The following is a 22,375-nucleotide window of genomic DNA, read 5'->3' on the forward strand; positions in this document are numbered from 1 at the left end:
CTTCATTGCTGTCCACTACACCTCCAATTTTGGTGTCATCAGCAAACTTACTAACTATACCTCCTACGTTCACATCCAAATCATTTATATAAATGATGAAAAGTAGTGCACCCAGCACCAATCCTAATGGTACTCCACTAGTCACAAGCCTCCAGTCTGAAAAACAACCCTCCACCATCACCCTCTGTCTTTTATCTTTGAGCCAGCTCTGTATCCAAATGGCTAGTTCTTCCTGTATTCCATGAGATCTAACCTTGCTAATCAGTCTCCCACAAGGAACCTTGTCGAATGCCTTACTGAAGTCCATATGGATTACACCTATTGCTCTGCCCTCAATCCTTTGTTACTTCTTCAAAAAATTCAGTCAAGTTTGAGACATGATTTCCCACACACAAAGCCATGTTGACTATCCCTAATCAGTCCTTGACTTTCCAAATACATGTAAATCCTATCCCTCAGGATGCCCTCCAACAACTTGACCACCACAAAGGTCAGGCTCACTGATCCACAATTCTCTAGCTTTTCTTTACCACTTTTCTTAAATAATGCTACCACATTAGCCAACCTCCAGTCTCCCAGCACTTCACCTGTGACTCTCAGTGATACAAATATCTCAAAGGGCCCAGCAATCATTTCCTTCGTTTCCCAGAGTTCTGGGGATTTATCCACTTTTATGCATTTCAAGACATCCAGCACCACTTCCTCTGTAATATGGACATTTTTCAAGATGTCACCATCTATTTCCCTACATTCCATATCTTCCATGTCCTTCTCCACAGCAAGCGCTGATGCAAAATACTTATTTATTATCTCCCCCACCTCCTGCAGCTCCACATATAGGCAGCTTGCTGATTTTTGAGGGGCCCTATTCTCTCTCTAGTTACCCTTTTGTCCTTAATGTATTTCTGAAAACCTTTTGGATTATCCTGAACTCTATTTGCCAAAGCTATCTCATGTCCCTTTCTGCCCTACTGATTTCCCTCTTAAGTATACTCCTACTGCCTTTGTACTCCAAGGATTCACTCAATCTCTCCTGTACTTGACATATGCTTCCTTCTTATTCTTAACGAAAACCTCAAATTTTTCTCGTCATCCAGCATTCCCTACATCAACCAGCCTTCCCTTTCACCCTGACAGGAATATACTTTCTCTGGACTCTCGTTACCTCATTTCTGAAGGCTTCCCATTCTCCAGCTCTCCCTTTACCTGCAAACATCTACCCTCGATCAGTTTTTGGAAGTTCTGACCTAATATCATCAAAATTAGCCTTCCTCCAGTTTAGAACTTCAAGTTTTAGATCCAGTCTATCATTTTCCAAAACTATTTTAAAACTAATAGAAATTCCAGTGAATCTGCAACTACAATGATGAGCAAACAACTTCAAAGGCAGATATACTTTTATTAAAAACATTCAATGACTAAGTGTTTTAGACATAAAGTAACACCATGATACTTCAAAACTAAAAATGTTAAACACATTTTTAAAAAATGGGAATGTGGCAACTTTTTCCTGGTGTTTTGTGTCAAATGTCAAAGGCAATTTTATCTCCACGTGGATTCAAAACTGCAATACCCAATAGTGAGCATTTTACATTTTCAGTCCTAACTTTGAGCAAGCATTCCATCACTGCATGCAAACAAAATCACTATTCAACATTTACTGCACAGGGCAAAAAAGAAAGGTTCATTTAAACATTTTGCAACTGTGTCCTACAGCTACTACAGATGCTATACACAAAGTCTCAGGAACAAAGGTGAATGTTTCCAAACACTGCAAAGAAAATGTGTCAAACAAGGAGACACGATGATACAGATGTAAAATAGGTTCAAGAGTGATCAGGCCATATACATCACCAGAAACTGCAGGATTTATTTCAGAACTTAAATTTAGTTCTTCAGTTAACAGTGCAGTTTTAAAGGAGTTTGTGAACACTTGTGGTAAAACAGCACCTTTAAGTGCCAGATTGAACACAAAAATGCTGAATCACCATTTGGCATTGAAACCTGATTAGATTTAAAATGTACCATCACTCAAAGTTGATACTAATTGTGGACTATTTATTCTCAAGTCCCATAGCAATGCTTTGTGAATTTCTAAAATTTCACTGATTACATGGCCATAATGGTAAGACCAACATTTATTGCCCATTCTTAAAAAAAAGAGAGATGGCACTAGATCTTATTTTTGAACATAATTTTGCATCAGTTTGATGTCAAGTCAACAGGGTGACTTGCTTGGTTATTTCAATGGGTAATTAATAATCAATCAAATTAGTGGATACCGAAGTCTCAAAATGGTCCAGATCACATAAATATGACAGGTTTTCTTCCTCAAAGAGTTTCAATTACTTTTAAAAAATAATTTACTCATGGGATGTGGGCAGTTTTGGCCAGGCCAGTATTTATTGCCCATCGCTAATTGCCCAGAGGGCAGCTAAGACTCAACCACATTGCTGCAGGTCTGGAGTCACATGTAGGCCAGACCAGACCAGGTAATGACAGCAGATTTCCTTCCCTAAAAGGACATTATTGAACCAGTTGGATTTTTCCAATAATCAACAATGGATTCATGGTTATTATTACCCTTAATTCCAAACTTTTATTAAATTCAAATTGTATCATCTGGCAGGTGGGATTTGAACCCAGGCCTCCAGACTATTTGCTGAGTGTCTCGATTAATATTTGAGTGATCATACCATTAGGCTATTGCCTCCCCTCTAAAGTTGGGTTTTTAGAACCTATAGCTGCATGACCACTTTTATAAATTTTAAAACTCGAGTTCAATTCTGCAGGTGAAGTTTCGGTTCACATTCTCTGGATTATTAATTCAAGACTGGCAGTAACAACCACTGAACAAGCACAATACTGAACTTGCTTTTACAAAGCAAGACAATCAACACATCAACAACTTCATTTTCTCCATTAAGACGGATTCCTCCTGGTATAAAACTGGTAAAATAGTTACCAGAGAAGCCATGTACTAGAACTGAGATACAAGGTAATCCAGAGAGAGAGAGAGTTTGGAAGCCTGTGGTATTTGCATCCTATGAAATGGTTTTAGTTAAAACTTGTCCCCATCTTGATTGGAAAAAAATTAGAGGAGAAATGACTGCAGCCAAACTACTGGAGGCGGTCAGAACATTTGCCCCACTCCAATGGAATAGCAATTACAGTACAGAGTTGAGGATTTGATCACAACAAAATTCATATTTAAGGCACCTTTATGTCCTTTAAATATAAACCTTGGATTCGCACAATGTTTAACCAAAGAAAGTGTTAAACGTGACAGCTTTACCAAAGAAAGTGTTAAACGTGACAGCTTTAACAAAGAAATTGGTTTTCAATGTTTACAAGATTAATAAAAATGAACTGGTAGAAAACTCATTTGGAATTGGCAGATGTCATTTTGTTAGTACAGTAAGTGTACCAGCTGAAATTTCAGTTTCACAATTAGAAAAAATAAGGAAATGACACACATGGAGGAAAAACTATAACAACCAATGCTTTACATTTGATATTACTATAGGGACAAGAATATATCCGTCCTCCATGAATGTATGTCATACCAAAGGTAATCGACTTATTTCACAAATTGAGTCGGCTACATGATTAGCGCTTAATGCTAACTTTTTGTACGTCCTCATTATTTGTCCTTCAATCATTTCAATGTACAGATCCAGTGGTTAAAATAACAGAACAACATTCCCAGATGAAGAGCCCAAGGACCAGGGTTCAATTAATGTGATCAATCCCCATGTAGATCAGAATCCACATGATTCATCTCAGTCGTCCCCATTAGAATAATGAAAGGTCAATCTCTTACCAGCGCTTCCTCAGTATCATTATCAGCACAAAACGTGGCTACATGGCACTGCTCCATTGGAAAAAAAGAGCAAACTGTATCACTGCTAGGGGACTGGAAAACAGCAAATGCATTCCCTTACTTCAGACAAAGATATGGATAAAGTAGCAAAATAATAAGCTAGATCATCTTTAGCATTTTTTAAATAACCCAGTGTGAAAACATGATGCAAACAATAATCACTTGGAAACACAAGAATTAAGGTAGAGGAAATGAAACAGTAACAGCTTCTATAATTTCACATAGATAAAGGGACAAATCAAGCACACAAGGCAAAGGAGGGCACATGGAATGATTTGGCTGAAGCAAATTTTAGGTAAGTTTCTTGTTCTGAAGACATTTCATGGTTTTATTGGGGTCAGGGACCAGAGATTGAGGGAATTCTACCAAATGTTGTAGGTAACATCAAAATGGGTGTCGTGGGAGTTGTAGCATATTTCAACCAGGACTGTGAAAAAGATGCAAAATGATAGGATAGGATATCAGCCCCAATTGAATGGGGGGAGAAATGTAGCTCAATACAGAGAAACAATCACAAAGGAGTACACCTTTGAATGAGGTAGCAATCTTTCCATGCCCAGAATTGTACATCAATAATAAGTGGTCAAAAATCAGCATGAAAATAGAAAGGAAATTCTATCAAACAACAGCTGCAGCTGGAGTAGTGAATCCAAGCTTCACCAGTTTATGTCTGATACATCTGCAATCAGAGACAGTGAATGAATCACTGGGATGTTAAAAATGAAATTGATGAAACAGAACTTGCTTTGGCCCTGGGCAAAAAATGCAAGTGATCTGACAAAGATTTTCAGGAATACAAAGTGCTACAATAAGGCAAACGAAAATAAAAATAAAAATATTTTCACTGTGTCTTCAAGACCCTTAGAAGCCACAGATGTAATATTTTAAGAATCTACCATTTGAAAAAAAACTGAGGGGTCAGCTGGAATCTAGAACTAGCTCAAAAACAGTAGGACTGTTGCTTTAAAGAGTCAAATATTAAAGGACACATAATGGAGGGAGGGTAGGGTGGGGCAGAGGGGTGGAGATTGGTGTGAAGGCTCGCTGGGAAAGAAATATAAACGTATGCTGTATGCTACTAGCTGATTTAATGAGAGCCCAGTGGCTAATGCTGAGTTGCACCATTCTATGCTTGTATTAAAACACTTATTTGACCCTACAGTTAAGATTTTTTTCATAAGCTGTATAGATATTGGAGGGTAGCAGAGGACCATCACTGAGCTGGATGGTTGCTTTGCAATGTGAAGTGACACCAACAGCATGGGTTCAATTCCTTCACTGCTGAGGCTACAATGGACATTTCTTCTCAATCTCACCCTCACCTGAGATGTGGTGACCACTTGGTTAAACCAGTCATAGAGTCGCAGAGATGTACAATACAGAAACAGACTCTTCAGTCCAACTCGACGATGCCAACCAGTTATCCTAACCTAATCTAGTCCCATTTGCCAGTACTTGGCCCATATCCCCCTCAACCTTTCCTAATCTTATATTCATTCAGACGCCTTTTAAATCTTGTAGCAGCCTCCACCACTTCCTCTGGCTCATTCCATACACGTACCACCCTCTATGAAAAAGTTGCCCTTTAGGTCCCTTTTATATCTTTCTCCTCTCACCCTAAACCTATGCCCTCCAGTTCTGGACACTCCACCTCAGGGAAAAGATTGTGTCTATTTATCCTAGCCATGCCACTCATGATTTTATAAACCTCTATAAGGTCACCCCTCAACCTCCAATGCTCCAGGGAAAACAGCCCCAGCCTATTCAGCCTCTCCCTATCGTTTAAATCCTCCAACCCTGGCAACATCCTTATAAATCTTTTCTGAACCCTTCCAAGTTCCACACCATCTCCAGGGAACAGCTCAATGGTCCACTGGGACTATGGAGACATTCCCTTTAGACACATTCAGCTTTCACATGCCTTCTTTTACCAGAGAAAAAGTGCAAGTCTGTGACATCCCACAGGCCAACAGCAGAGAACCAGGTACATTTGCTGAGGTGAACAGGATAGGGATCCTACGCTGCCCTAATTACTTTGTTGGTGCCACTCAGTGCAATGTTTTGCATTGCTTTTACAAAGCAGTGAATATATTCAAGATCTTTGCTATTTAGTTTCTGTGCACGGAGCCTTCACAGTGAGTCAGGAGGTACAAGTTATTCGTTTTCACAGTAATTTATGGTATTAGCCAATTCTGATTCTGAAGGACAGAATAGATTAAGTTACAAAAGAGGCTTGCAGTAGCCTACTCTAGTGTAGGATGAGCTTCATTGAACTCATTAGCAATGACTAATAGGGCAGTATGAACAGAAAGCAACAACTTTTACCATGTTGATTTTATCTGCTCACAAATCGCAGAGGGATTTCTGCATTTCCAGTGCAGGGGTATGTTCCAATTATGCCATATTCCCTCTGAAGAAAACAATCAGTGGATGAAGAAACACTTCCATCATTTGCTCTTTGAGATAACTATAATTGCAACAACTGCTTGTTCAGAAGTAGTATGTACATTACAAAAACAAACTGTACTAGGTAGTGTCCTTGTCTCGTAACTAGAGCTCCAGGTTCAAGGAGGATAGCTTCATCACTTGGCAATATAGGACACTACCAAGAAATAAAACAGGAGTAGGATAAACAGACAAGACTTTTTCCCTGTAGTGGGCATAGGTTTAGGGTGAGAGAGGAAACATTTAAGCTGCTGCTAAGGGGCAACTTTGTCATGCAGAGGGTGGTGCATGAATAAGCTGCCACAGGAAGTGGTGGAGGCTGGTACTACAATAACATTTAAAATACATCTGGATGGGTATATGAATAGGAAGGGTTGAGAGGGATATGGGCCAAGTGCTGATAAATGGGACTAGATTAGGCTAGGATATCTGGTCGGCATGGACGAGTTAGACCAAAGGGTCTATTTCCATGCTGTACATCTCTATGACTCTAAATCTGTCCACATACACAAATGGTCAGCCCTATGAAATAGGAGAAAAGTAGTAGGAGCCTCTATCATCATTACGCTTAACTCCACAGGGCACAGCACACATGGAAAAATATGGGTAATGCTGTCGCAACTTGGACCCCCTAAGAGGCTGAGAGACTGGATGGCTAGCACAGATCACATTGTGCTAACAGCACAGAGCTATCCCTGTTCTGGCTGGGATAGATTCAGGACCTATCTACTTTCCTAACCCATGGCAAAGGTTGTACATCAGACATTGCCTTTGGGTACAGAACTCAATAGTTCCACTGTCTTACATAGAATCAGTACCATACATAGCACTTCTACAGTCTTATAATGCAAAATTAAAAATGAATACAACCAATTCCCATTCTGGACAGAAAAATGTGAGACCCAGAAACAATTATACACAAATAATCTCACTGGTTCAGGTGAAAAAGAAACTCAGGATGGTTGTACATTTTTGCAATTGAACTGTTCAGAACTGTTATGGAGGCAGTGCTTAACAATCATGATTCAAGACATTGTTTGAACATCACACATCTGTCAATTGCACCTATATATTAATTTTATCACATTAATTTGTTTTTATCCACCCTAAAAGAGTTGGTTCCTTATTTGATGCTGGTCACATTCCACTTTGTTGTCAAAGGGCATTTGACTGCAACTGCAGTTGACACTTAGTACAAACAGGATTGTAGACAACGTTTGTATGTGCAAACCCAGTGAGGTTCACCTTCCTTTATGCAGCAACCACAACTCACTCTTGCACTCATGAAATGGCCCCAGCTTCTGTAAAGTCTTTTGATCCTAATGTTAACTTTCAAACCACGCATGTAACCGAACACACTGTTTGGCTCAGCTATTTATTGGAACTTATTGAACCATTAGAGACCTTAGTTCCTCCTCTGCACTTCCCTTTTTTGCCAACAGATACTACAAGCCTTGATAACAGACAGTACAATTCTTTATAGCTGACATGAAACAGCCAGCAAACAATTATTGCAATTAAAGATAGATTTTCACAAGTGACGGAACTAACACCACAACATAGCTTTGAAATATTTCCAGTGTAACTGAGTTTTGGTTTTGGAACTGGAACTTTAACCTATCTCAGCAAATACAATATTTGCAGTTCTCGGACTAGGGCAAGTTAAGGAATGCATTTTCTAGCCCCACCATTGCAACATTCCAAATAAAATGACCAGCATCGAATGGAAGTAAATTGGAAAAATAAATACCCCTCAAAAATAGGAACAGGAGGCCCTTCAGGCTGCGCATCCCTGATCAGTCAAAGGTTTAAGTGACTGCAATTAGCTGCTAGATCTGATGTATTAGAAAAGGACAAGAATTGACTGGAGTTACAAGAGCAAACATTTTGTTTTTCGACTGATCCAAAGGATAAAGCTGGAGCCTTGCTGGGACTTGAGGCACTCTGGAGTTAGCACAAGCAGGATATACAAATTAGCTGACCAACATCAGTACTGGCACTTCAACAGAAATGAGGAAATCAAAGGAATGCCTAAGAACTTATTTTAAAAGGTCAGCAACTCATTACTTTGAAAAAACATTGTTGAAGCTCTTCATTTTGCATCATCAGATGAGGTGCAAGCATATCAAACTTCAGAGTGAACAACTTACATAGCTAAAGGAATGTGACACTATTTGTTGGGAAGTGGGCTGATTAGTCAAGGTATTGTAATGGAGAATTCACAAGGAAACAGTTATCCTCCAAGTTTTTATTGTAAAAGGCACAATGCCTGGTCATATTGCTGTCCTGTTCAGAGTTCAGGGAGCATTAAGTACACTGAAAGATATACATAAGAAGGGAACTGCACATAAATAGCACCCTTTTCTCATGTGGTACAAACTGCTGCTTCCAGTCAAATTTACATTGTTGATCTAACTTTGATGAGTCAAGATGAAACAAGCTCAGTGTGTCTCTTACAAAGATAAGATATTTACTACCACGCAACTATTAATTTCAAAGGTCTTTAATTCTGATCTGTTGAAGAGACTTGGAATAACTATTAGAAGTGGATCACAGCAAAATCTATTCTAACAAGCAACATTTTTCTTTGAAGGACTTTTTTGTTTAAAGTCAATGCTTACAATCAGATATTTTTCTTAAAAATGCTAAAATTAGAATGTGGACTTATTCCATTTGTTGCCTTGCTGCATTGTACTGACACTGAGCTTGTCTCTTCTGTAGTGCAATTTCTTAAAAAAGGCAAGTAACGATTTTTGGACAGTATAGAATGGTTTTGGAAAACAATGTTTCTGAGCTATTTTGGTTAAAGTCAAGACCACAGAATAGGGCACAATAAACCATGGATGACATGCTGCCTGATATTAATTATGGTACACTATGGAAATATAAAGCAATTCATAGGAAACAATGATTTAGACCAAGAATGTGTGGTATAAAATGCTGGTAAAACCAACATATAAAAACACCCAGCTGGTTAAGCTGTTGAGCGGACATACAAATGAAGGGCATTCAACAACCAGATGCATTTTGGCATCAAATTACATAAAATATTCATTTCTAAAATGTTTAGCCATCCAGATCCAAAAACAACTGATTTAGAGCAAAAGAGAACAGCACACCCACTGCTGACACAGTGACATCTCATGTAAATTTAATATTTCCTCCTGGCAGCTACTTTATACAGTGAGAGGTAATATATGAAAAAGGTACCAGACTATAAACAACATTGTTTACTAATCAGAAACAATCTAATCCTAAACTTTTATTCAGAAGCCCTAACTTTGATAAGGGAAACTACAATCACAGGAAGAAAATTAAGATGGAAATAATGTGATGTGAACCTAGCAATAGTAAAAACCATTCATTTCCATTATAACATTTAACACAGACTTGAATATTGAAACCAAACCATGATTTCACTGACAATGCCATTTGTACCAGTATGTTCATCAAGGCCGTGATTAGCTGACCAAGTCAGGGACTGGTATTTGCACAGAGTGCAGCTTCAGTCATACGTTTCTGAAGAAGTTTCATTATACTTTGAATTTTAAAAATGCCATTCGTATGCTGTTCAAAGGGGGACACCACCACCTGTGAACTGATGCATCTCATTGCATCCTAGACTTTTACCAGTTGCTTCCAGATGGTGCAGTGCAAAATGGAGGACAAACCCATTCCCAGTCAGATATCTGGCTGTTACAAGCATAAGTCAGCATTAGGACCGAGAGCTGGGTCGTCCCATTATGTAGATTCATCTACTCAGAATTGGCTTGAAACCATCAATACATATTGTACCCACTGTTTGCTAATCAAGATGTGGTCAAAGTACCTTATGCTAGATATTGGTTTTAATTTCAGCCTTTATTTTTGAGCTCCTCTTGATGTTGAAGTCCAGAAGCACCCGAAGGCACATGCACGAGTGTGTTAAGGTGTTGCTCCTTCAAGGCCCTCATTATGCAAAGATGTATCAGGTCAGCTTGTGCCATCTAATCACAAATTCAGCAAATCAAATTATTTCCATTTTAATTCAGAAGGCTGTAATAAAAGATATTCTAAATAATCCATTTAATGGAATCTCCCCATCAAAAAAAAGCAGGTATATTAGCCGTGCTATTTCACTACACTGTTTCTCTTCCTTAAGAGGAACATTGACAGAATAAAGAGATTTCTTGAAAGATCTTTGGATATTTTCTACGCTTCAAGTCCTTTATCGTCTTGAGCACAATGTACCAGCCTCATCCAATCAATCCACAGGCATTTTCTTGGCACTTTCTTGTATCCAAGGCTCGGTTAATTTTTCTGTTTAACATAAAGGGGGAAAAAAAACAGTTGGCCAAAGTTATTTGCATTGCAATCTGTCTGACAACCCATACAACATGCAATATTACCTCTAGAGATTCAGGCATCCATTAAATCAGAAGGAATTTGAATGCATTTTTCTATACCTCTTCTAAGACCTAATGAACAAACAAAAAACGACTATTACTTATAACAATTTTAAACTTGGCTAATCTGCTAATCAGCACTGATAAACATGAAAGCCCATCTCTTCACTCCTCTCAAAGCAACAACTTGCGTAGTTCCGACGAGTGCCAGCAGAAATTCAATATTTCACCCAAACTCCCAGTCCCCAGGTTAATACCAGTAACAAAAGGTGCCCAAATTCCACTGACCAGGACAGTCCAGATTCACTACCCATTAACTTTGTAGCTTCAGTCTGGGTCATTCAACAATGAGCAAAAGGTATTGACTTTTTAATGAATTAACACTCCCTAATCCAAGGGTTCAAGGTTGACTGCAATTGGAGATTACATAATGCTTTGTGGGACTTATTACTATGTCAAGCATCAGAAGCAGTTTAGAAACATGAGCTTTAGATTATATCTCATTTGACAGAAGTGTATGAGATTAGATTAGATAAGGCACACAAAGAGATAATGCTCCCAATCAGCTGAAGGCACAAGGACTCACTAGCAGGAAGATACTGGGGACGAAACAACTTTTTAAAAACTCAATTGAACATTTTAACTGGATAGGCACTCAAAAGGAGAAAAATGGGCTCAAGGTAGAGTAGAGAAATATAGACTAACTTTAAAAAAATGCTTTTCCTCAGGATGCAAGAGTCTCTGGCCATTACTGCCCATCTGGAGTACTCATCAGAAGGTGCCACTCCACTATTCTGTCTGAACTATTATACAAGCTGGCAGGGACTTGATTTCAGCCTGGAAAGAGTCCATTCAGTCAATGGCTCTACAACTATACACATTGCCATTTAGCTATATCCCACCAATATGTCAAGGATAAAATTTAAACAAGACTAATCGATGCCAATGACAAACATGCCATTAAAAAAATCCCAAGAAAGAAAGCTAAGAAATGGTCAGTGAGAAGTATGACCAACAACACTGTGAGGAAGATAAGGAATACAATTCTTCACGCAGCTTCATTGCAACTTCCAAACAGTAGCTTGTTTTATTTTATGGGCATACTGCTCCCAACTTACAGGAAAATTGTAATTATTCCCAAAACATTAGTATTTTACTATTTGCAGACATAATGGCACAGGTGTCATTGCACAGCTGCCATAACGTCTCACACGTACCTCTCTATTACGATCAGCTTCTTGCTCTTTGCCATAGCGTGAGATGCTTTCCCTTTCTTCATCCTCCTCATCCCGGTCATCATTCCCACTGTGGTTTTTACAGTATAGCCTACCAAATAAATTTAACTTTAAGAACTCTCATAATTGGATTCCAGTTTTTAAAATGCAAATTCATCTAAAAAATAACAGCATAAAACGAAACCTGAACCAGGGAATGTTGAATTTTGCTGATAACAGGCTGGGCCCACACCCATTGGTGTTGAGAAGAATGGGAGGTGATGTTTTTGCATGATACAAGATCCTGCAGGGACTTGATAGGGTTGATGCTGAAAGGATGCATCTCTTGTGGGAGCAACTAGAACAAGGGGACTTAGTTTAAAATCAGGTCACCCATTTAATATGGAGGGGAGAAGCACTTTCTCTCTGCACGGGGCTGAGTCTCCTCAGAGAGCAGTGGAATGACCCTCATTGAAAAGTTTGTGTTGTAAGTGTCACTTGATGACACTGGATATGTCAACAGCCAATCACCTTGAAGGTTGATATTTTGATAAGGATTTGATAACTGTCCAGGTTGAATTAGAACATAGAACATAGAAGAATACAGCGCAGTACAGGCCCTTCAGCCCTCGATGTTGCGCCGATCAAAGCCCACCTAACCTACACTAACCCACTATCCTCCATATACCTATCCAATGCCCGCTTAAATACCCATAAAGAGGGAGAGTCCACTACTGCTACTGGCAGGGCATTCCATGAACTTACGACTCGCTGAGTGAAGAACCTACCCCTAACATCAGTCCTATATCTACCCCCCCTTAATTTAAAGCTATGCCCCCTTGTAATAGCTGACTCCATACGTGGAAAAAGGTTCTCACTGTCAACCCTATCTAACCCCCTAATCATCTTGTACACCTCTATCAAATCACCCCTAAACCTTCTTTTCTCCAATGAAAACAACCCCAAGTGCCTCAGCCTTTCCTCATAGGATTTTCCTACCCTACCAGGCAACATCCTGGTAAACTTCCTCTGCACCCGTTCCAGTGCCTCCACATCCTTCCTATAGTATGGCGACCAAAACTGCACACAATATTCCAGATGCGGCCGCACCAGAGTCTTATACAACTGCAGCATGACCTCAGGACTCCGGAACTCAATTCCTCTACCAATAAAAGCCAGTACGCCATATGCCTTCTTCACTGCACTATTTACCTGGGTGGCAACTTTCAGAGATCTGTGTACATGGACACCAAGATCCCTCTGCTCTTCCACACTACCAAGTAGTCTACCATTAGCACAGTAATCCATCTTTTTATTACTCTTACCAAAGTGAATCACTTCACACTTAGCTACATTGAACTCCATTTGCCACCTTTCTGCCCAGCTCTGCAGCTTCTCTATATCCCGCTGTAACCTGCCATATCCTTCCTCACTGTCTACAACTCCTCCGACTTTCGTATCATCCGCAAACTTGCTCACCCAACCTTCTAACCCTTCCTCCAGGTCATTTATAAAAATGACAAACAGCAATGGTCCCAAAACAGATCCTTGCGGAACACCGCTAGTGACGGCACTCCAAGATGAACCTTTGCCATCAACTACTACCCTCTGTCTTCTTCCAGAGAGCCAATTCCTAATCCAAACCTCCAACTCACCCTCAATGCCATATCTCTGTATTTTCTGCAGTAGCCTACCATGGGCGACCTTATCAAACGCCTTACTAAAATCCATATATACCACATCTACCGCTTTCCCCTCATCTACCTCCTTAGTCACCTTCTCAAAGAATTCAATAAGGTTTGTGAGGTACGACCTGCCCTTCACAAAACCATGCTGACTATCCTTGATCACATTATTCTTATCCAGATGTGCATAAATCCTATCCCTTACAATTCTCTCTAAGACTTTGCCCACAACAGAAGTGAGACTCACTGGCCTATAGTTACTAGGATTATCCCTACTCCCCTTCTTGAAGAAGGGAACCACGTTTGCTAGCCTCCAGTCCTCTGGCACTACTCCTGTCGACAAAGAGGACACAAAAATCAAGGCCAATGGCTCTGCAATCTCCTCCCTTGCTTCCCAGAGAATCCTAGGATAAATGCCATCAGGCCCAGGGGACTTATCTATTTTCACCCTTGCCAGAATTTCCAACACCTCTTCTCTACATATCTCAAAGCCATCCATTCTACTTATTCGTGCCTCAGTATTCATATCGACAGCAATGTCCTGTTCCTGAGTGAATACTGACGAAAAGTATTCATTCAGCGCCTCCCCAATCTCTTCAGCCTCCACACGCAACTTCCCATTACTATCCTTGATTGGACCTATTCCTTCCCTAGTCATTCTTTTATTCCTAACATACCTATAGAAAGCCTTAGGGTTTTCCCTAATCCTACCAACTAAGGACCTTTCATGTCCCCTCCTTGCTGCTCTTAGCTCTCTCTTCAGGTCCTTCCGGGCTACCTTATAACTCTCAATTGCCCCTATTGAACCTTCACGCCTCATCTTTACAAAGGCCGCCCTCTTCCATTTAACAAGGGATTCCAACTCCTTATTAAACCACGGCTCCCTCACACGACCCTTTCCTCCCTGCCTGATAGGTACGTACTTATCAAGGACACTCAATAGTTGCTCCTTGAACAAGTTCCACATATCAATTACGCTCTTGCCTTGGAATCTAATTTTCCAATCCACACATCCTAAGTCATGCCTCAACGCATCATAATTTCCCTGCCCCCAGCTATAACTCTTGCCCTGTAGTACACACTTATCCCTCTCCATCACTAGAGTAAAAATCACCGAATTGTGGTCACTGTCCCCAAAGTGCTCACCTACCTCTAGTTCTAATACCTGGCCTGGTTCGTTACCCAGAACCAAATCCAGTATGGCCTCACCTCTTGTTGGCTTATCTACATATTGTGTCAGGAAACTCTCCTGCACACATTGCACAAACACTGACCCATCTAACGAACTTGAGCTATAGCTTTCCCAATCAATATCAGGAAAGTTAAAGTCTCCCATAACAATCACCCTATTACTGTCACTCTTCTCCTGAATCATCTTCGCAATCCTTTCTTCAACGATTCTAGGACTATTAGGAGGCCTGTAAAAGACTCCTAACAGGGTGACCTCACCTCTCCTATTCCTAACCTCAACCCAAACTACCTCAGATGGCAAATCTTCGTCCATCTTCCTTTCCACCGCTGTAATACTATCTTTGACAAGCAAAGCCACACCCCCCCCTCTTTTGCCCCACCTCTGACCCTACTAAAACATTTAAACCCTGGAACCTGCAACAGCCAATCCTGTCCCTGATCTAGCCACGTCTCCGTAATAGCCACAACATCGAAGTCCCAGGTACCAACCCACGCTGCGAGTTCACCTACCTTATTTCGTATACTTCTGGCATTAAAGTATACACACTTCAAGCCACTCTTCTGTTTACAGGCACCCTCCTTTAAGATTGATGCCATATTCCTAACCTCCCTACACTCCAGGTCCTGCACCCTAAAGCTACAGTCTGGGTCCCCATGCCCCTGCAGAGTTAGTTTAAACCCCCCCCAAGAGCACTAGCAAACCTCCCCCCAAGGATACTGGTGCCCCTCAGGTTCAGGTGCAGACCATCCTGTTTATAGAGGTCCCACCTTCCCCAGAAAGAACCCCAGTTATCCAAGTACCGAAATCCCTCCCTCCTGCACCATCCCTGTAGCCACGCATTTAACTCTTCTCTCTCCCTATTCCTCGACTCTCTATCACGTGGCACGGGTAACAAACCAGAGACAACAACTCTGTTCGTTCTAACTCTGAGCTTCCAACCTAGCTCCCTAAAAGCCTAACATCCTCAGCACTCCTCCTACCTCTGTCATTGGTGCCAATTGGTCTTGCATTTGTGGACAGAACAATTTACCAGATTTTCAGGTAGATGCCAGTGGTACAACTGTATTGGAACAGCCTAGCTTGGTAAGAACATAAGATCTAGAAGGTGTAGATAATACTCCCTGCCAGGTTTGTTTTACAACTTAATACAAATCACGGTTGATTCAATTTTCTGCCTACTCAAGCTAAGTTTTAACATATGCGAAATTGGGAGCATTCAAATCCTCTGGCATAGAGAATTCAAAAGATTCATAACCCTTTGAATGAAATAACTTCTCATTTCAGTCCTAAATGACTGCGCTGTTATACTGAGACTAATGTCTGCCTTGTTCGAAACCCATTCTCTTGTTTATTACTCATCTAGGTTGTACCTCACCAAATGCTGAGTTTTGGTTGCTTGGCTTTATGAAAGCAAAATCATGTTCAATCAATTTATTGGAATTTTTCAAAGAGTTGTCCATTTTGGCAGGAAGAATATAAAAGCAGCACGTTTTCTAAATGGTTATCACCATGCACCTTAAACCTGGTACTCTTACTACCCTACATTGGTACTGAAGAGAGTGAATGTTAAAGATGATGGATGGGGTGCCAATCAAGCAGGCTGCTTTGTTATGGATAAGGCAAAATTTCCAGAGTGTTGAGGGCGTAGTACCCTTCTGGGAAAGTGGTGAGTATTTCCCTTAACCTACATTGTGGATGGTGGATAGGCTTTGGAGATTCAAGTGGTGAGTTACTCTCAGCAGAGTTCTGACCTGCTCTTGTAGTGACAGTATTTGTAAGAAATGGTGCAGTTCAATACCTGGTTGTTGAAAGGTCCCAGAACATTGAGGGGGAGAGAGAATGGAGGGTTCAGATGGCAATACCATTGAACATCTTCCTTGGGAGATCATCACTGCTGGGCATATTTGACTGCTTCCATAAATGTGGAGCGATTACAGGATTAAAGTGAACTCATCACTTTCTGAAACTTGACAATACTCGTCAAGCCAATGCAAAGGACAAGTAGATGAGTTGTCTACCTCAGCTAATTCTGAAGAAAAATCCAACATTGTTGGACTCCGTGCAAATGAGGAGTGTTGTCTGCAGTGGGGGATAAAAAAAAAAGTTTGATGATGGAACATCAAAATCCACCTCATTAACTGAGTATCTCAAACCCTTAAGGCCTAGTTACATGACTGAAATTTCTGGTTTGTTTGTTGAATCACCTTTCACTGTACAAATCTGTCTGCTATTTGTCAGTCTGCTTGTAACACCTGATGGGTAAGCTGAATGCCAGGCTTGTCTGAATGCCTGCCTGTAATCGCAATACGTCTCAAAGATCTGATGCCTGCAAACAAACCTGTGTCTAATTTGAAAAATGAGCTAATGTCCAGTTTACAACTATGAAGCCATCAATTCAAAGCTGCTTCAAAAGCTATTTTTACGCACAGCCAACTGAATAAAAATGGACACAGACTATGTGAAGTAGCGTTCAGCAAGTCAGAGTCTGATATCTTTGATCTTGATTCCTAACTTCTTTCCTTTCTCTTCTTTCTTAAACATATGCACAAACAGCTGTACGTCAGGAACCAACCCCCCCGGATTTTGACTGCAGCAATAAACCCTTTGTCCGAACCCGGATGGTTAAACCAGATGCTGCAAACTGCGTTGGGAGAAACAAAAAACTGCCCATTTTTCGTTTTTTAAAAAATACAGAATATAAAAATAATTATTTAGCACAAAGAAAATTATTCAATTCATCTCTTCTTGTCAGTGACATTGGTATTATATAGAATGAATCAAATTAGCTGAAGGCTAGCACTTAAGATGGTGGGGACCTCAGGAGGAGGCCAAGATGAAACTTGCATGAAGCTCAACAAAAGGAAGAAAGTATACACTCTGGAAAAGATCGGAGTAGGGAAATCAGGAGGACAAATAACCATTAGAACAGGATACCTGTAGATCCCTCGGTCAAGATTCTCGATAAATTTGGCTCGATCTTCAACAGCACAGTGGTAATGGTAAGTTTTGATGCAAGCCTTTATTTCACACCCAATGGTTGCGCCTATTTGACTGCACAATGTACATTTCTGAAATTTTGTAAACAAATTATTCAGACTTCAGGAAATTAAACATTGTGCTGATGAGCACTCAGGTAAACAGGACAGAATTCTAGAATTTCCTCCATTTCTATCACAGCACCAAACATTCCAATAATTATTCCACTTCAAAGAGCCCACCATCAATAGCACCACCCTAGTAAACATTTCATGAATACTGAATTGCTGGCATGAATTGTACAGCCATTGAATAATCTAATAAACTGTTTAATTCTTAAGTACATTGAAAGCAAAACATTTTGATTACACACTTGAAATGGGAAATTTTGTAGGGCTATGAAAAGAGTCCTTGGCAGTCAGATTAATAGCAGTTTTCACAAGCCAGCACAACACACATCTATTATTCATGTGCTGCAATCATTTTATATTCATGCCCAATATTACAATGTAAGCATTAATAAGCTTCAAATCCACTCAAAATAAGTAAAAGCTGTCCTTAATTTGGTCAATGAAATACAAATTACAGGGTGCATTATGGAGTAAACAGTTAAGATTTTGATTTGATAGAAATTACATTTGAAATGCTGGCTGAACAGGAACAAAAGCATCATTCAGAACAGTAATTTATAACACAATTTTACAAATTAAATTAGGATACAAACCATTCTTTTTCCTCTCTTGATTTCTTGAATGACTGTTTTAATATCAAAATCACCAAAATCTTTTCTAGATGAATTTGTGAGTTGGACAGTACCAGAAGAAAACAGCTGTAAATAAAAACAATGCTTATTAAAATTTTGGTAGCTATACAAACTAAGAATAAGCCATTCAGCCTTTGCGGACACACTGCCATTTATTAAGAGGTCGTGGTTGACATGATTGTATGCCCAAATCCATATCCTGCCTACTCCCGATAACTTCTCACTCCCCTACTTTGGCCTTAAAAGTTTTCAAAGACTGGGCTTTCACCACCTTTTTAGGAAACTTCTGAAGACTCACAACGTGTTCAGATAAAATTTCCCACCTTACTATTTCAAATGGAAGACTTTTAAAAAAAAAACACTAGTCTGAGATTCTCCCAAAAGATGAACCATTCTCTCCACTGACAAGAGACCTTAGGATTTAAACAAAAAGAGACATTGCTGGAAAAACTCAGGTCTGGCAGTGTCTTCAGAGACAATACAGTTAACATTCTGGGTCCAGTGACCCTTCTGGTCTCCATAGATGCTGCTAGACCAGCTGAATTTTTCCAGCAATTTTTGTTTTAGCTTCTGGGGTTTCCAGTATCTGCAAATCTTTGGTTTTCTCCTCCCCCTCAGGATCTTGTGTTTCAATTAAGTTACCTCAATCCTCAAAACCTCTGTAGAAACAAATCTAACTTGTCCTAGTATCCAATACTGCACATCACATAACTATGCTTAACTAAACCAGTGTGGTAAATGGGAATAGACTGATCTTATAGATTAGGTGAAAGTGCAGATGCTGGAGATTATAGTCACGATTAGTGTGGTGCTGGAAAAGCACAGGTCAGGCAGCATGTGAGGAGCAGGAAAATCGATGTTTCGGGCAAAAGCCCTTCATCAGATCTTATAGATTCCTGAAGGGCTGCCTGACTGCTGTGCTTTTCCAGCAACACACTCTGGACTCTGATCTCCAGTCCTCACTTTCATATAGATTTTATATATTGTTGCAGTGTTTTTAAACTAGAGTTGAGAGTGGCCAAAGACAACGTTCTGAGCAGTTTTGAGACAAAGATATACGTACACATTATAGTGTTATACAGTGAGGTCTAACTGCAATACTCCAATTAAACACCTGCAGTCAGATTCTGGCGTCACTGGCTGACAGCAGAGTTGCTTTCCTTTAAAGTCTGCACAAATCACTATTTAAAAACAGTTGATTTCCAAAATATCAATCTCAGATATTCATGAAACTTTAGAAATTTCTCATTCTTGAATCACAATTCTCAGTTTTCACCAAGACTAAATGACAATATCCCTGGGTCTGCTCCCAGCCTCATCACTAGCAGAGCTGTTTTGGGCTGAGATTCTCCCCACCACTCCCTTTTCTTTTGTTGGTACTTTTCCTCAGTCTCCTGGAGGACAGCGAGCAGGTCAGGCAGCATCCGAGCAGGAGAATCGACATTTTGGGCATAAGCCCTTCATCAGGAATCAAGGGCTTTTGATTGAAACGTCAATTCTCCTGCTCCTTGGATGCTGCCTGACTTGCTGTGCTTTTCCAGTACCACACTTTTGACTCTGATCTCCAGCATCTGCAGTCCTCACTTTCTACTACCCAACTTCCAGCAGTTAATCAGAAAGCAACTGGTGACACTGCAGCTCAACATTGCAGGATTATTCTGACTGGTCTTGCTGTAACCATGCAGGCAATCTCAGGATCCCTGCTTCCGCAACATCTGTCCTTGCTACTCTCGCAATCACAGATTGCTTCTCCAGAATGGAGGCAGATAAACTGTGATTGGAGAAGTGAGCATGGGAGACACAACATCGCTGTTTGGGTTTGTAGTTGTCTTGCCTGTGCTTGCAGCTCCTCCAATTAAATGCCTACAGTTGGCTTTTGTTGTCACTGGCTTTCCTTTAAAGCCCTACTTAAAAACAGCAGATTTCCAAGATGTCAGTGTCAGATATTCACCAAACATTAGAAATTTCTCAACTTTGGTTCACAATTCTCAAGTAGCTTTCACTAATGACATGAATCAAAGTGATCATAAAACAGCAGATATGTTAATGCACACCAAACCAAGGGATTGCAGATCAGAGAGAATCCTATCCAAAAATATCAATAAGGATGTTTTATCATTATTAATGAAATTGGAGAAGATTGGAAATGTAGCCAGACATTTAAATTCTTGTACATTTTCCACATTCATTGAGGTGCTGTAGCTTGACACCAACATTGATTTAACCATCAGTGTAACACTGCAACACTGAACCAATTGGGAATTCCACTGAAGGCACAAATATCACGGCAGTCAGTTTTTTTAAAAAGAAATTAACTTGAGGGATGTAGGTGTCATCAACCAGGCAAGGTCCTAGAAGGTATTAGTGAACCAGATGGATTTTTATGATCAAAACAGAAACTTCAAGCCTGGTACCATCTATGGAAAGGAGGCAGCGTTAACGTTTCAGGTCAAATGACCCTTTGTCAGAACATTTTATGACAAATTTTATATACATAAATGATTTGGAGAAAGGTATAGGTGGTCTGATTAGCAAGTTTGCAGATGACACTAAGATTGGTGGAGTAGCAGATAGTGAAGGGGAGTGTCAAGAGAATGCAGCAAAATATATACAGATTGGAGAGTTGGGAGGAGAAATGGCAGACAGAGTTCAATCCAAGCAAATGAGAGGCGACGCATTTTGGAAAATCCAATTCATGAGCAAACTATTCCAGTAAATGGAAAAGCCCTGGAAAAACTGACGTACAGAGAGATCTGGGTGTTCAGGTCCATTGTACCTTGAAGGTGGCAATACAGGTCGCTTGAGTAGTCAAGAATGCATACAGCATGTATTCAATACCCCATCGATGAAGGAAGGTAAGAGTTGGCAGGTCATGTTACAGTTGTATAGAACTTTGGTTAAGCCACATTTGGAATATTGCATACAGTTCTGGTCACCACATTACCAAAAACAACATAGATGCTTTGGAGGGGGTGCAGATGAGGTTCACCAGGATATTGAATAGTATGGAGGGCTAACTATGAATAAAGGTTGAGTAGATTTGGATTATTTTCATTAGAAAGACAGAGGTTGAGGGGGGGACCTGACTGAGGTCTATAAGATCATTAGAGGAGTACCTGGGGGCGAAATTTGCTAATGTTCTTCCAGTGGGTCTAAACTAATTCAGCAGGGGGATGGGAATCTAAATTATAGTTCAAGTATAGAGGAGATTGAGAGTAGGGAGGTCTGAGATAAGGTTTCAAGGTTGCAAGAAGGCACTGGCAAGCAAAAAGTTGATTTGAGTGTGTCTATTTCAACACCAGGAGCATCCAGAATAAGGTGGGTGAACTTGCAGCATGGGTTGTTACTGGGGACTTCAATGTTGTGGCTATTTCAGAGACATGGGTAAAGCAGGGACAGAAATGGTAGTTGTAGGTTCCAGGATTTAGATGTTTCAGTAAGAACATAGAACATGGAAAAAGAGGGGGTTGTGGCATTGTTAGTCAAGGTCAGAATTCCAACTGCTGAAAGGACATTTGAGGACTTGTCTTCTGAGGTAGTATGGGCAGAGGCTAGAAACAGGAAAGGAAAGGTCACCCTGTTGGGAGCTTCCTCTAGGTCTCTGAATAGTTTCAGAGATGGAGAGAAAGGATACCAAAGATAATTCGGGATAGGAGCGAGAGTGACAGGGTAGTTGTTATGGGGGGACTTCAACTTCCTGAATATTGACTCGAAATACTATAGTTCAAGTACTTTAGAGGGGTCAGTTTTTGTCCAATGCGTGCAGGAGGGTTTTCTGACAGTACGTAGACAGGCCAACAAGGGGCAAGGCCACATTAGATTTGATACTGGG

General features: G+C 40.3%; 1 protein-coding gene across 3 annotated transcripts in view; it reads right to left on the minus strand.

Moving 5' to 3' along the window:
* Positions 1-1,379: 1,379 nt before the first annotated feature.
* Positions 1,380-22,375, minus strand: part of phf6 (PHD finger protein 6) — a 79,799-nt gene continuing 58,803 nt past the window's right edge. For 2 of the 3 annotated variants that reach the window (XM_072595666.1, XM_072595667.1), the window contains exons 9-13: positions 18,505-18,609; positions 17,739-17,872; positions 11,931-12,039; positions 10,717-10,785; positions 1,380-10,627 (exon numbers count right to left, since the gene is read on the minus strand). In XM_072595666.1, the coding sequence (XP_072451767.1) occupies positions 10,768-10,785; positions 11,931-12,039; positions 17,739-17,872; positions 18,505-18,609 (366 nt within the window). In that variant the 3' untranslated portion in view covers positions 1,380-10,627; positions 10,717-10,767. The remainder of the gene's footprint in view (positions 10,628-10,716; positions 10,786-11,930; positions 12,040-17,738; positions 17,873-18,504; positions 18,610-22,375) is intronic. The other variant, XM_072595668.1, reaches the window with a different exon arrangement.

Source organism: Chiloscyllium punctatum, chromosome 25, assembly GCF_047496795.1.
Source record: "Chiloscyllium punctatum isolate Juve2018m chromosome 25, sChiPun1.3, whole genome shotgun sequence".
Taxonomy (NCBI): domain Eukaryota; kingdom Metazoa; phylum Chordata; class Chondrichthyes; order Orectolobiformes; family Hemiscylliidae; genus Chiloscyllium; species Chiloscyllium punctatum.